Source organism: Protopterus annectens, chromosome 1.part0 (assembly GCF_019279795.1).
Source record: "Protopterus annectens isolate FY-2018-M chromosome 1.part0, PAN1.0, whole genome shotgun sequence".
NCBI classification, from domain to species: Eukaryota; Metazoa; Chordata; order Ceratodontiformes; family Protopteridae; genus Protopterus; species Protopterus annectens.
In genome coordinates this window covers 824,655,479-824,670,954 of record NC_056725.1, presented here as the reverse complement: position 1 = coordinate 824,670,954, position 15,476 = coordinate 824,655,479, and the positions used below count along the sequence as shown (strand labels likewise).

At 40.4% G+C, this 15,476-nt stretch overlaps 1 protein-coding gene across 4 annotated transcripts in view; it reads right to left on the bottom strand.

The window, feature by feature from the left end:
* Positions 1 to 15,476, bottom strand: part of TIAM2 (TIAM Rac1 associated GEF 2) — a 2,099,243-nt gene that overhangs the window by 483,662 nt on the left and 1,600,105 nt on the right. For all 4 annotated transcript variants that reach the window (XM_044063392.1, XM_044063388.1, XM_044063400.1 and 1 more), the window contains one exon: positions 5,756 to 5,834. In XM_044063392.1, coding sequence (XP_043919327.1) covers positions 5,756 to 5,834 — 79 coding nt within the window. The remainder of the gene's footprint in view (positions 1 to 5,755; positions 5,835 to 15,476) is intronic.

Here is a 15,476-nt window from a genome sequence, read left to right as displayed (position 1 = left end):
AAGACATGCATCAGAGTGTAAAAAGGTGGTCGAGCGGTGTCCCATTGGGGAGATTTCAACTGTGGATATGGCTGCAACAAGTGCTTACAGTTAATGGTAAAGTAGTAGATATTTAGATCCAACGCATTCCATGGAATTTTCTGGAATTACCAGATAAGACAAACTGTGCCTACATACATGTAGCTAATTGAACTATTACTCTTTACTGCACCACAGAGTGACTAACAAACAAAAGTACAGTTGTGTACACTTACCATAAATGTAGATGTTCAAGTGTATTCACTGTTGCAGTCATCACATTTCGGTTATCTCCTTGCAGTAGCTCTCAGTCGGCCTGATTATCAACGTCTTGGGACCTGCGTCAGTTGCTGTCTCATCTTCCATGAAGTCAAGAAGTCAGGGGTATAAAGCATGCAGCCGACGCCATTATATCAGTCTTTCTTGCCCCAGATGTCAGGTGCCCCCCTTAATGGGAAGCAATTAAATATCTATAGATATATATATATATATACACACACACACACACACACACACACACACACACACACACACACAAGGTTATACCGCCAACAAAAAAGCAAATACACCAAAAAGCTAGCTTTTATTATTTATTTATTTATATTAAAGGAGAATAGAGGTATGGCCAACAGAAGTCGGGGGCTGGAGGGAGGATAACCAGGACTGTAACAGTGAATACACTCGAACATCTACATTTATGGTAAGTGTACATAACTGTACTATGTTCTTCATGTTTCACTGTTACAGTCATCATATTTGGGTAGATTCCCAAAGCTAAGGATGGGAGGAGGAATTTAGATAGCATTAGGACCAGCTATAAGGCCCTGCAAGACTGCAGTGGCAAAGCCAGCTCTGGATTTAGAGAAAATTGGCAAATGGTAATGCTTGGTGAAAGTATGTACAGAACTCCAGGTAGCAGCTTCTAGGATGTCTCTGGTAGGGACACATCTGAGAAAGGCTGTAGAGGTAGATGCAGACCGGGTTGAATGGGGTTTAATCCCCTGTGGGATAGGTTTTCCATGGTGCTTATAGCAGAAATGAATACAATGGCCTATCCATTTAGAAATGGTTTACTTTGAAATAGCCTTCCCCTCTACCCCTGTTTAGAGCAAGAAACAGTTTCCCCAATGGGGTACTTAGCTTTAGTTGAAGACTTCGGTTCTGAAACTCGAAAACGAAAATTTCAGGAGTCGGCCGACCAGCACTTTCGAACTGCTTCTGCTTCGGTCACCGCACAGCAAGAAAGACTGATGAAATGGTGTCGGCTGCATGCTTTACACCCCTGACTACCTGACGTCATGAAAGATGAGACAGCAACTGATGCAGGACCCAAGACTTTGATAATCAGGCTGACTGAGGGCTACTGCAAGCAGATAACCCAAATGTGATGACTGCAACAGTGAAACGCAAAGAACACATGTTGTGGCATTCTGTTTAATTGCAGATTAACTAGGTATTGGCTTGTCATCTACTTTGGTATTTTTTCACAAACAGTTAAACAGGTAAGTGGACCAAGGGGAGAAAAACAACCCTGCTATACATTTCTTTTCACTGGCATGAAGATTTATTATTTTAGTTTCCACACTGAAATCTACAGTAGCTTATCTTAGCTAAATTTCAATGCTTTAAAGCTTTGTGTAATTAAGTGTGCAAGGTTTTTAATCCTTTATTTTATCATGAAAAGTTATGTTACATATCTAGCACAGTTTTTTTTTTAAATTAGCTCTGTCATGGCATTTAAACATAACACTCGAGAACTTGCTCAGACTTTATTAAGTACATGTTTCAACAGTCATACCCGCCAAGTTACAGATGTCTAATACTCTGTCCAGGTGAAGGTCTTTTCCAAAACTGTGATTAGAGGCTGGATGCACCGATGCTTGCATAACATTACTACATCACATTAAGTGCAATTATGTGCAGGGGTGGTCACTTAAATATATGAGTGTAATACATATGTATAAAATGTATTTTGTGTGTGTGTATACGTACACATGCGAGCATACAGGGGGGTTTGCAATGGGTTACATGGTGTATACCTCTCAACTGTTCTGGTTTTCTGATAATGTCCCTGATTTTGCCATATATATTTTTGGTCTGTTTTTAAAATTTGGGGGGTTCTGGCATATGTGAGGATTTCCATAACTAAATAATGATAAACATTTGAATTTCATACTTCAAATACTTAAGAAAATTCATGCAAATGTAAAAGCTGCAATTCTAGCAACTTTCTAAACAGACAAGACCACTATTTAGAATGTATTCCTGTTTTTGGTCCTTTGCCTGTTACTGAGCTTAAATACTGAGACCTACTGACAAGCATTGAATTTAAGTACATTCCTGTGTCATTATCTATGTATTTATTCACTCATTTGATTGCAATCTGAGGTGTACCCAGTTATACAAGTGGCTTTAACTCAAGATTAAGTGTGTAAGAGTGTGTGTGTATGTAGGAGGATTAAAATAAATTACTTTAGCCAACTATTGATTTTTATTTTATTACAATGTGATATCGTTGGTGTACACAGTCAACAAAGTTGATGCAACAGGTCTATATTAAATTCTCGAAAGCTGACAATGTCAAATCTGACACTGTCAACACGAGAACAGCAAAATTGCAGAACATCGAACAAGTAAATGGAAATTTCCGTAAGGGGAGATTTCCGTTTACTTCAAAGTAGTGTGGTCTCAGAGTTGGCATATTTAAGTAGTGGGGGGTGGCAGGGGGCTTGCCCCCCTTCCTACACAGTTTAGTTTTTTTGTTTTTTTTTTTCTGAACATTCTATGTTTTAACAGTTTGATCACTAAATGTCGACCTTTAGTGATTCAAACTGTTAAATATTCAATGTTCTAATATAGACCTGATATAACTACTCAGTATTTGGACTGTTTCTAGATAAACTAAGCCTGACTGACCTTGCTGTAATTTGCATACATTGACCAATCATTACTCTGGCTTTGCAGGACTAAGGTAAATTTGAGTGAAGCAGGGTGGAATACTTTACTATGACTGTGTGTAAACTAGGTTGAAATACAGTGCTGTGCCCCAGTCAAAAATTAAACTATAACGTTTGGGCACTGGAGAACTCTGTGGATGAAACTAATCAACATCGTTGTTATTTACTAAAGTAAAACAATTATTATGGTTTTGCATGAAACAAGTTGCAATACTTTACTGTGACTACTGTTTGTATGAAACAAAGCTGAAATGTGTAACTGTGGCCATTTTTTTATCACAACCAGACATCAGAAGACCCTGTAAAACCATCACCGCTACAGAAACAATGAGTGCTGGTGAGCACTCATTACCTGATTTACTGCTTGGCATGGACAGAACTGAGAGAGACAAACATCAGAAGTTTGAACAGTTAAATTGGTTAAGCTATGAGTACTATTTGTGGATGATACTGACCAACTCTGCTGCTATTTGCTCATGTTAAACAGTCATTATTATTGCTTTGCAGAGCTAATGTATAGGGGTATACAGAGATGGCTGCCTTTTGGGGGTATGAGTGAGGAGGCATAGTATGTGTGTGTGTGTGTGTGTGTGTGTGTGTGTGTGCGCGCACGTGCATGACGGCAGAAGTGTAGCTATTTTTGTTCCCGATGCCATACTCCTGTCTGGTAGCTCCTTCAACTTTAAGGGAAAAATGTGCTTCTCGCCTTTAAAATTGTAGTAAACTGCTTGCTATACTTGCTATAATTTGTAGTAAGCACCTACTACAGTTTCTGCCACAAAATGAGCAGAAGCTACAGCACTTCACTTCTGACCACAGATGCAATACAAACAATCATTTATGAATGTTGGTGTGCAGCAAACATTGATAGGGAATTGTCAATCACACCCTTGAACACTTTGCCCTCAGGGTGAGTGCCACACTGTAGCTACACCCCTGTATGATAACAACTTGAAACATATGCCTGTGGCCATATGTTCATTCACTTTTCATCCCAACCTAACACCAGATGGATACACAGAAGTTGCCTGTGTGTTTTTGGAGTAAGCAGACTAGTACTATTAACAGATATGATATATGTAACCATAATCACATGCATTTTTCTACTCAGTTTAATGGAGACTATTACTTAGTCAGGCAAACTTTAAGCTTTGGGCACAACTTATTTCTTTCTTGAAACAAAAAAGTAAGACTGAATTTATTTCCTTACTCAATTTTTATTCAGCTTATCACTGAATCAAAAGGTTTGATAAAATTCCAAAATGTACCTCAAAGCATCTAAAACCCCATGGCTATGGCCTAACAGCCTGCAGATCCCTGTTTTAATTCAGGTACTTCGTCCACACTTAATAAAGTGCAGTTTTGGCCATTTAGGCTGTAGGGAAAGACTGGAGAAAAAAGATAAAGATCAAGATAAAGTGTAAAAAAAACAAGAAAGGACTATAGGTGCTGTTGGAAGGTTAGAATAGGGGAAGCCAGGGAGACACTGGGGGGGCCAGTATGCAGCAGGATGAGCATCAGGAGTTCTTTGTCTAGGACTCCAAGTTACCTAATGCCATCCCTGTTGAATACAATCTTATATCTAAGGTGTATATGAGTCAATACAATGTCCAGGATATGTGGGGTATTGAGTCAGACTGTGGATGAAAGGGACTGATCCCAGATGGAGCAAAAGTAAGCCATCACTGACCTACATTCATGTAGCTTTGATCCATTCAGTTGCTTCCTGCAGCCCCCCCCCGTTTAGAAATAACCAGTCTCCACTATCTATAAAACAGTTAAGTAAGTTAATGGTAATGCAGAAGCATCAGACATCACATCCATTGGCTAAAATCTCAAGTTCTAATAGAAGGAAAAGACTCAAGACACTACTACAGTGACTTGATCTGCTTAAAGATTATCCCACTTCTGGGAAACCTGTTTGGCATTCTAACAGCAGATGCAGAAGTCTACGGAGTACTGGTCACTATGTGAGGTTACAGAAATTGTTATAAAATTTACTCACAGACCCTTATCACTTGCCTCTGCAAGAGATGAGACTTGTATGTCTTGGGGTTTTGTGAAGTATCAGACTACATCTTAACTGCTGGACAATATTGATGTTTGTGTGTTTTATCAATTTAAGCTTTTAAATTTTGTAAACATTATGCAAATGTTGTGCATGTTTTACTATACTGAAAAACAACATAGCTATGCCCAATAGCTTGGCTCTGCTTTCAGTAATCATTAGTTATTCAGTGTTAGTAGGGGAATATATTTTGGCATTTTTTGCTCCCTTCTGGTCATTAACTCCTTTTTTCCAGACATATTGAAACTCATTTTGTGACTTCTGCCAGCCACACATTACAATACTCCTGCACTTTTACAGACACCCATACACTCCATACATTTCCCATCTGATGTCCATGTATACATATATGTGCGTGCACACACTCACACACACACACACACACACACACACACACACACACACACACACACACACACACACACACACACACACACACACAAACTGTTTGCTTTTGATATGGTAAGTGTTGAAATCTCTGTATGACCAACTGTATATAGGATACTCCTGTAATGATGACTAACTAACCATGTAGTGGACACCACTTAAATCTCAACATTCTAAAGACAACGTAACCAAGGTACACAGTGCTGATGATGTCACATGCATGCTTAACAGAATACAACACTGAATGGTCATAATACTGTGAATGCAGTTAAACATGTTAAAAAAGGGGATACATCTTAACAGGCCTTAAATATTAACTGCTTACCAAAATCAGCCACTCCATCAGGTCTTCTAAGGTTTAAATCATAGACGTGCAACGGAAAAACTTCCACTTGATCAAAGATCTAAAAGGAAGAGAACATGACAGTGACCAATCAACATTTAACATGCATTCAGTAGCATATTCGTACTTCACAGTAAAAACTATAAATGGCAAGATTCCAAACAAAATGTAATCACAAAAGGCTACAATGAATATACCAGTCAAACATTCTATAATGCAATGTGTCATTTATTTCATATCCCCTAACATTACAAACTGTCCTCCTTTTTAGTTTACTTTATTTTATACAACTGTTAAACACTTAAGCCCACTGGACACAAGTGTCCCTTTTCATGGGTGACCTGCAAACACTGTTGGGTTAATAGACTTTCTCAGAATAAGACAGTACAAATGGAAGTGAAAGGAATCAAACCTTGCACCTTGGATACACAGGAAGAGACTCATTAATAGTTCAGTGCCCTCTGCATGCTAGCTGCCAGACTTCTCCATATGTCTCAGAAGGTAGCTCACCAATCCCTACAGTTCCCATAAAATGAAATTAATTTTCAACATCTTATAGATTCCTTAATTTTAAAACCACTATGTACCACATAATGAAAAATGAATGCCCTGTGAAGCACACATTCCTCTTATTAATGGAAAGCAGCTACATTCTCATCCAAATGACAACAGATCTTCAAGACTCATGCAGTATGCAAAATTTTTACTGAACTATTACATGTTAGACAGTCATCTTATGACATCTTCTCTTTCATTAATACAAATGAGATGCATGTTTCTACTAAAAATGTGGCTCATGTGGCCAGGTGCAACAAAAAAAAAACAATCAGTCTCCTACCTCACTTGCACTTCTTTTTCATACCTAAAAAGAGAACTACCACTGGAAGAGAACAAGAGTAGAAGGGACACTTGATTGCTGAGGGAAAAAAGTAGTAGTTTCTCAAGGCAAAATAAATAAATAAATAAAACAGCTTTTACCAAAAGTGTACAATTAACAGTATATACTTGCCCTGTCTTAATTTAAAGCAGATTACCATTTGCATAGTAAACTCCTACACAGGGGCCTATTAAAAAAAAAAAAAAGGCTGGCCATACATGAAAAGGCTACCAAAAAGGATCCTTGACACACTGACTAAGTTCAAAGCAAGGACCTACTTACAAAACTCAGTTAGTGGGTTAGAAGTTAGGAGGCCCAGAAAAAGGGTCGCTGTCCTACACCATGATGGTGTCAAAAACAGATAAAGCTTTTTGTAGGTTCATAGGTTGGTACTAGGCTATCGACCCTAGGGCCTACACAAGCCTAGCCATAACAATTCCCTGGCTATTTCTTCCCACACTTCCCTGGACCCCTGTCTAGCAGGGCGACTGATGTGATACCCGGGGTGAATTTCCTATCTCCCATCCAATCATCAAGGTTACTTTTGAAGAGGGCCAAAGAAGAGCTCTGCTTGACATGTATAGGCAGTCTTTAAAAAAAAAAAAAAAAAAAAAGTGGGGTACAGTCAAGAAGGCACGGTACAATGCACAAGTTTATAGTCACTAACAGGGATTGTAGCCAAGGCACTTTCCACTGCAAGGATAAAACAAATGAATCCTACAATGGGGGCACTATGCAACAGTTATCCAGGCAGAAAAAACACAATGAAATCCTCTTACACAGGCTCATCCACTATAGCCAACACCTTAATAAATATTCTGGGTACAGGGAAATGCAGAAATGGCATCTGTTTGCATTGGAAGTGGTGGCTGCTACCACCAAGTTGAAGAAATCCCTGTACAGATCATACAGAATTATGACTAATAACCATTATGTCCAGAAACACCACTCCGGTACCTGCAGAAACAGGGACATGAACCCCTGGCGAGTTAATATGCACTATAAAATGTACCACTGTCACTACAAACCTGCAAAAGACTGCTAGTTATTTATTCCTTCCATGCTACAAACAGGTAGGAGCAGAACCTGGTCTATTTCCAAAGGAGGGGCAGCCTTTACGAACCCTCTGAAAAGCAGAGTCTGGGCCTTTCCTAAGGCCCTATGAAGACCGTTTGATTTCCTACAGAACCCCTTTTTGGGGGACAGCCTAATATGTTGCAACTGGTCAAAAATAAAAGAGTAACACTAAGAGTGCCTTCTCAGGATCTCATTCCACTCAGCAAGAGCCTGCGGAGGACACCTGCTTTTTTGGTAGTCACAAGAACACTGCCTAGGTGCTGACATGCTGCATATATATATATATATATATATATATATATATATATATATATATATATATAGTAGATACATATAGATACACACACACATACTCAATGTTTGGGCGTAATGAATGATGGCTCAAGCCAAGTCCATAAAGGACTTAATGAAATTTAAAATTTCTCCAAATGAGGAACCATCTGAGAAGAGGTATTGAGAGGTGGGAAGGAATTATCTGTCTCTGAGGATAATGGTTCCCCAGGCTCCTACTGGCGTTTTAGAGGTAGGCAGATCCCTACTCCACAAGCTCTAGCAACAGCAAGCTTGTGGAAGTCCTATGTGCACAAGACTGAGTCTGCTGTGAATGCAGGCTAAATGCCACACAATATGGATTCTGTATATGGCTGGGTGCCTCCCAATGGCAGTGAGAGCTGGAGTGGGGGGCATGTGAAGCCTTTAAGAAATCATGCTCCCTGATGATGTGATCCTGCACCATAGTGGACAGGTTCTGTCAGATTTCAAACATCTACCTGAAGTCAAAGGTCAGGACTGCTGTGCAGTGATCCAGTAGAACCTCCTCCTCTTCACCAGTGTGTGGACCCTTCTGAGCATGGGGGGAACCTAAAGCAAGCCTTCAGTCCCATGTATTGGCAACGTACAGACAGATATCCTAAGGGACCACTTCCCAGAATCAAGCCAGTCATCATGTTCTAACTAACCAATCCAGGGCTGGTTGGCACCTACACCCCAGAACATACCATAGAAGAGCGAGACATGGGTCTTTCTTCTTTGGAGCCCTCACTGTCTACTGAAGAGGAAGACAAGAAGCAGTTTTGGCTCTCACTAGTTAAGGACAAGCTCAACACACACACAGGGACTGGAGGGCCATATATGAAATGGTCATACACTTATGAGGGTTTGATCATGACCTATCTACCATTTCTCAGGACTTCTGATGAAACTTCATCAGTGACAGAGAGCTTGCACATGGGACCTTTTCATGATCTCCACTTCAGAAACCTTCAACAAACATCATTTTCCTGATAGTGGGGTAAGCCAGGTGCTTTTTCCTCTACCATTTGTAGGTGGCTCGGCTGAATCACCATAATTTATGGCACTGCTTCATATGACAGTCCTCTCATAGGCAGTAGCCACAATGTCAGTGATCAGCTGTCAGTTGCAGACATGCTTAGTTGTAAGGCTGCCTTTAGATATCAAATGCAGAATTTGCATTCTGGCAGGTTTGGAATTCAGCATACTGGGCAAGGAGTTTACCTCACCGATACCTATGAACAGAACTGATCTGTGTGAATGATAAAAGAGGTGTGGTCTCAAGAGATATGCATACTCTCATAGTAGCACACATCACGGAATGTGCCAGTTAACATATGTGCACCACCCCAACCCAGGATCCCCAGATAAGACAAAATTCCCAACTAGAAGATGGAATCATCACGAGTGTCCCACTGTTAGATCCACATTTAAGTTTTTGATACTCTAAGTCAAGAACATGAATCCTCATTAAGGCAAACAATATGTACATTATTTGGATAAATCTGAAGTTTGATACCTTTTTTAAACAGCATTATGGAACACTTTCTTTTACAGGAAAAAGAAAATGCAATTCTCCTTTCCAATGTTGCCTAACACTTCAATATTATTTCTAAACAAATAATCCATGCTTTCATCAGTATTCAGAACTGAGTGCATCATCAGCCAAGATCTAACAACATGTGAACTCTAGGTAAAATATATCAAAACATGACATACACAACAACAGCAATGCGTGATGACATTTCACAATACAAATGGCTCTTCATAAGGCGACCCACTGTTTTTTGTGTTCAATAAACAATTTTGTTATTACTTTCCAGTAAATGCAATCTAAAGCAGGTCACATATTAATAGTGCGAGGTACGACTCCCGGAGGAGCAAAAAGATCATTAGAATGTTAATACTTAGTACACAATACTTTTTAAACAAGTACAGGACGACATCTAAATGTACCTACCTTAAGGAACTACACTTTACTGCCTTGCTCCAGTGCAGAACTGGAAGTTGAAGCGGTCCAGTAAAAGATCCAGATACCACCCTTTCTCAGTTTTACCCTAATGTCAAGTAGTTTAGAAATGAAAGCTTATACATAATATGCAAATAACGCACAACTCAATCTAAGAGTTAAAGACAAAAAGCATATATTCAAATCTTCAGTCTGTGAAGAGGAATTGTGTTTTGCTGACATCTAGTGTCTCGTTCAGACAACTACACCCTATTTACAGGAAACTACTGAGCAGGCAGAACCAAAGATTTTCCCTAAGACACAGTTAACTGCACAATGTCAGAACACATGTCTGAGAGCTATAAAGACACTTTAAAATATTCTAAACAAAATAACATGGCTGATATCCATACAATATAAAGTATAATGAAGTATCTCACTTATCTCACTGCAGCATGAAGATTACATGGTTCTTTTGACTTTTTGTTTTTCAGTTTAGCCCATCGCTTAAGAACACTATTTCCATCCTTAAAGATAGGTCAGAAAGCAGCACAATCATTACAATTAAATAACACAATTCGTATTTCTTTGGTAGAAAGCAGACTTTTGAGGTTACTAATCAGATTAGAAATGTCCTAACCGGACAAAGGAAATTTAAGAAATCGTTCAGCAATTCAGAGCTGCTGCTGCATCCCTATTTCACATCGTGAGAGGCAGACACCTATGCTTTTCAGTAAATGTTGTTGCAAAGAGTCAAAATATGGCAGCTTTACACAATCTCAGGAGGTGCTGTTTTGCTGGGTACAGCAAACATTACTGATTCAGCAGCAGTGCTAGTTTTTGGTTTAGTGAATTAATACTAAACGCTAATCAGCCTGTTTTATACAGTTGATGAGGCATATCTGCTATTTACAGATTTTTTTTTTTAACCATGAAATATCAATGTTTTATTTTTTTTTTTGCTGTAATGATGTCATGTCCTTACTATGATATGCAAAAATTCTAAAGTAGTAGGATGAATGTTTGCCATTTCTGTAGCTGGTTAGCACTTCAGGCTGTACAAGTCACATTTTAATTGTCACAATTCCTCTGTCTCCTCAGCCTTGTCCTTCAATTACATGTTTGGCAGTTAATAGACCTGAAGGACACTGTGGTATAGGTGTAGCCATTCTTCCCAAAGTGGTCAAGTACATTACCCTATTATCTGAAAGGGGGGTTTCTTGGTTGCAGCCCCAGTAGACCTCCTGTTGGAACCCATGGACACCACTGCTAGGTCAGCAGTAGGAGTTCTGCACAGGTACTTGCAGTAGTTCACAGCTTAGTAAAAAATAGTTGGAATTCCTGGGAGCAGGGAGGTGGGAGTCAGTCTCCAAAGGTGCAATGGAAAATGCATTCACTACAGCTTCAGTCACTGGAGGAGTAGCTAAGGGTTTTGGCTTCCATGTACCTTCGCTGAGAATCATAATAATCCCTAGATTTGTATTTGAAGTAATTCTTCATTCTACTGAAGATATTTCCAAATGAGATGGGGGTCAGATTGTACAAAATCTGATTCACAGCTAACAGGGGAGGACATCTTGCCACACAAGACACACCAGCTTTCTCTCCAAGTCACAGGAATCCATTTCTTCAAGGGGGATACCTCTCTTGTTCATAATACCGATTTCTGATATTGGCTCCTGATCTGTTAATGGCTGCAGGTTCTTGGGGGGAAAAGTACAATGTCCTCAGCTGTTTTCATCAGGTGTAGTTTGGGGGTCCTAGTATCCAAGACAGGAGGAGGGAAATGGGCCTGCCCAAATCAAGCTGAAGCAAGATGGAAGACATCCAAGACGTGGAAATCTACGTCCTGTTTTTGGGAGTGGTGGCTGCCTATGTGGTCTCTGATAGTGGGCAGCTGCCAACCACCTGCATTTTAGAGTCACGGAGGTCCTTGAATTCCACAACTGAAGGAATAATGCTGTCATCCTTGGTTATTAAACTACATGCATCAGAACCAGATGCCCACAGACAACTGTCTGGACCAAATAACTTTCAATGTTTTGACTGCAGAGGATCTGCATGTCCACAACCAATGCTTTTGAGCCTAATGCTGTCTTAAGAGTCTATGTATCATCTCAGGGTTTTAGTGAGAGACAACTAGATGGATTTCTGTACACATTTTCCAAACATTATAAGCAGTGTTTGCACTACAGAAACAAGGTTTGATATACTGGCACCTGTTCTGCAAATTTAGTTATGACAGGCATGTCCCTGTGTCAGCTCCATACTCCTTTAGTGTTCTTCTTGTAAGTAGTCGCACCACACTAGTGATCCTTCAATGAACAAGCTACAGCTGTATAAGCAAGCTCTCTGTAATGGTAGATATTCTAGTAGTAGTATCATTCGTGCAGTATGGGTTCCCATCTCTCCAGTACAGCTTTTTTAAGTGTGTACTTTTAACTCCCAGTGGGTGTGGCTTGAGCCTTTAAAAATGAAGTTATCACCTTCCAGTTCTAACAAATACTCATTGACAGAAGTCAAATATCACCACAATGGTGTTTGCCACCATAACAGTCAAGATGTAGGGGTCTTGGAGCAGGTTGTAATAAATAAGAGGGCACAAGGCTACTGCTCCTCTCCACCCTCTCCCCTCCAAGTAAAAAGACCACTGTTACTATTTTCCAGTGCTACTTCTTTTAAGTAATGCTATTTATGAGAAAGGGAGGCTGTAGAAACACAGCCATATCTTGCACAACATTGATGAATAGGGTAAGTGTGCCCACAAGTGATAGTGAATCCATCTCACAAACCATTTGTGTAGTCTGACGGGGACAGCCTGTGGCTGAACTCCCTGTAACTTGACCTTCCCACAGCCATGGAAAATATGGCCTGCAGACAGATGGCACTTGCACTGTGTCTCATGGAGGCAACAATGATTAACCAGTAACCTTGACAGCACGGTCTTCTCCCTGTCTCTGTACTCCATGTCACTGTGCATTTGGTGTACAACATCCAAAGATCCAAACAACACTAACCATCTACACAATGCTGAGTAGCAGCCAATTGTGCCTGAATTACTGACCTGCACATTCACTGGATAAAGCCAAGTGCTATATAATCGATGATCCTGGAGTCACAGCAAAATCCAACCACTCCATGTCTATCCCCTATGGTGGGTGTCCACTTTTTAGAGGCTGTGATGAGACAATCATACATACCACAATTTATAATGGTGATGTACACATACATGTATTTTAAATGCTAGACACAGCTGTATTTGAAACCAAGACCACATGGACCAAAAATCAACATTTTCAAGGCATTTAACAGACTGAGCTACACAGTCACTAACAAATACTGTATGCACTCGGGACACAGGTGGAGACCAGGACAGACCATCAGGTAAATAACATCTGCCATGCCTTGGTGAGGTACCACTAAAGGGGCTTCTCTAATGGTGGATGTAGGTGTGGGTGACTCCTGTCCATGTAGTGTTGCAGATAGCACAATGGATAATCAGACTGTGCTGCTTGCATGTTGTCATTAAGTTCAGCCACAGATGTCCTGCTAATGTCAAACCTGGGTGTTCCTGCTGCTCTTAGTCATACACTAGTAGGACCTGTGAAAGCAGGAACACACGCATCAACACTGTCTGTTCACGCACATGTACACATACATTCCTATAACCCTCTGTGGCATACATAGTACTGCATATTAAAATACAGCTGTGGCATTCTTTGTCAGACATATGTGTGCAGGTTGCTGTAAGTACAGAACAGATGTGCTTGGAAAGACAGATATGCAGATGAGTCTTGACAATCCTTCTCTTCAAATATGGTAGAGTGTTATACTATAATGAAGATTACCTACATGATGCTTCCCTGACTGACACGACTGATATCAGTCCAGCTCCCACATCCAGGTAAAGGAAAAGTGTTCCCCCAGTTTGTCACCAAAAACTCCTCAGCTTCGGTGACCTGCTTCACTGTAGGTGGTCCACCTCCTGTGGTGGACTTGTTTGTCGCAATGACCCATGTTTTTCCTTTGCATGGAGTGCCTTATCAATAAAATCTGTTGCTACTATGATCACCCACAGCATACACATCCTGAAATGTGGTCCTGATACTGCTTGTTTTCAGCAGTTTTGCCAAGAAGGTGCATGCCATCTCTGCAGAGGGCCAGCAGGACTTCATTCTCCTTGATGAAGAACTTTTCCAGGCACTGTCTCCCTCAGACAAAGCATCTCAGTCAGTGTGTATGGTATGCCCATACTTACAGCCATGGCCCCCTTTTGTGCAGCTGTTTATCAGCCACAGTTACTGCTACGCCTGGGTGCCCCCATCCATATCTATACTGCATCCATGGACACAGCCTCTCTACCTCCTTTAAGTACCTGGTTATCAACTGCAGTTAGTGCTTTTCAAAAGCTTCCCACTAAATAATGTAGCCATGCCTCAGCATGTGTCCTTGGAACCTGAAGCCCCCAGCAGCATGTCCTTCATAAGGTTTCTATTGTACACGGTTGTCTTTCTCCCACTGGCAAACAGTATAATGTCGTGCCAGTGTTATACAGTTCCAGTAATGTACATTATATTTACATCCACTACAGGGTTTGTTGTTCTTGCTTAGGTACTTTATTAGGCAAGCCTCCCTACTTAACTCAATACGGAAACTACCCAAACTTTAATGAAATTTCTCTCCTTCACAGTGCTATGGCAATCAGCCACATTGCAGAAAAATGGCACTGCTCCTTCAAATTGCACTAACAAAAGGCAATTAAAATACAACTATATCATGCTTTGGCATACTTTTTCATACGCTATGTGCACTGAGGACACAAATGGAGCCCATAAGGGATTTTCAGGTAGATGATATCTGTCATGTATTAGTAAGGCTGCATGCTTATGCTCAGCTTCCACTTCAAGAGGGGTAACTGTAATGGCTGTGGATGGCCAAGCCCCCTTTAATGTTGGGGACAGTGTCACTGGTTAATCAGACCATATCACTTGCAAGTTGCCATCAGCCACAGATGCCCCGTTGATGTCAGACCTATGTGTTCCTGTTGTGCTTGTGGTGGATGAGTATGAGATGCACTAACTGGTGGTACACTTGGTTGGACTAACCTGCATTCTTTGTGATGTGCATAACATCGGTCACATGCTGTGCTGTAGTCGTGCACTAGGTACACAGTAGCCTAAGGCAGCTTCAGCCATGAGTTCTATGTTTCCTTTGCTCATACTGCTGTGATGATTCAGTGCTCAGTACATCTCTGATTAGCTGTACTGCTTTTCATGCAGCTACTCCGAAATTAGTACTATGCAAGCATTCAGCTCATCTATTAATCCCAGGCTATCACTTTTCCACATACTCAACATGAAAAAAACAAAATATAAGCACTTGGCGAAAAATACATATTTTTAACTATTGCAAGCCAGAAAATTTACCACCTATCAGACATTTGTTATTTAAAAGAGCACAAGGTCCTTCATAACCAATGGATGCTTAAGTTACTGACTTGAAAAATAGAG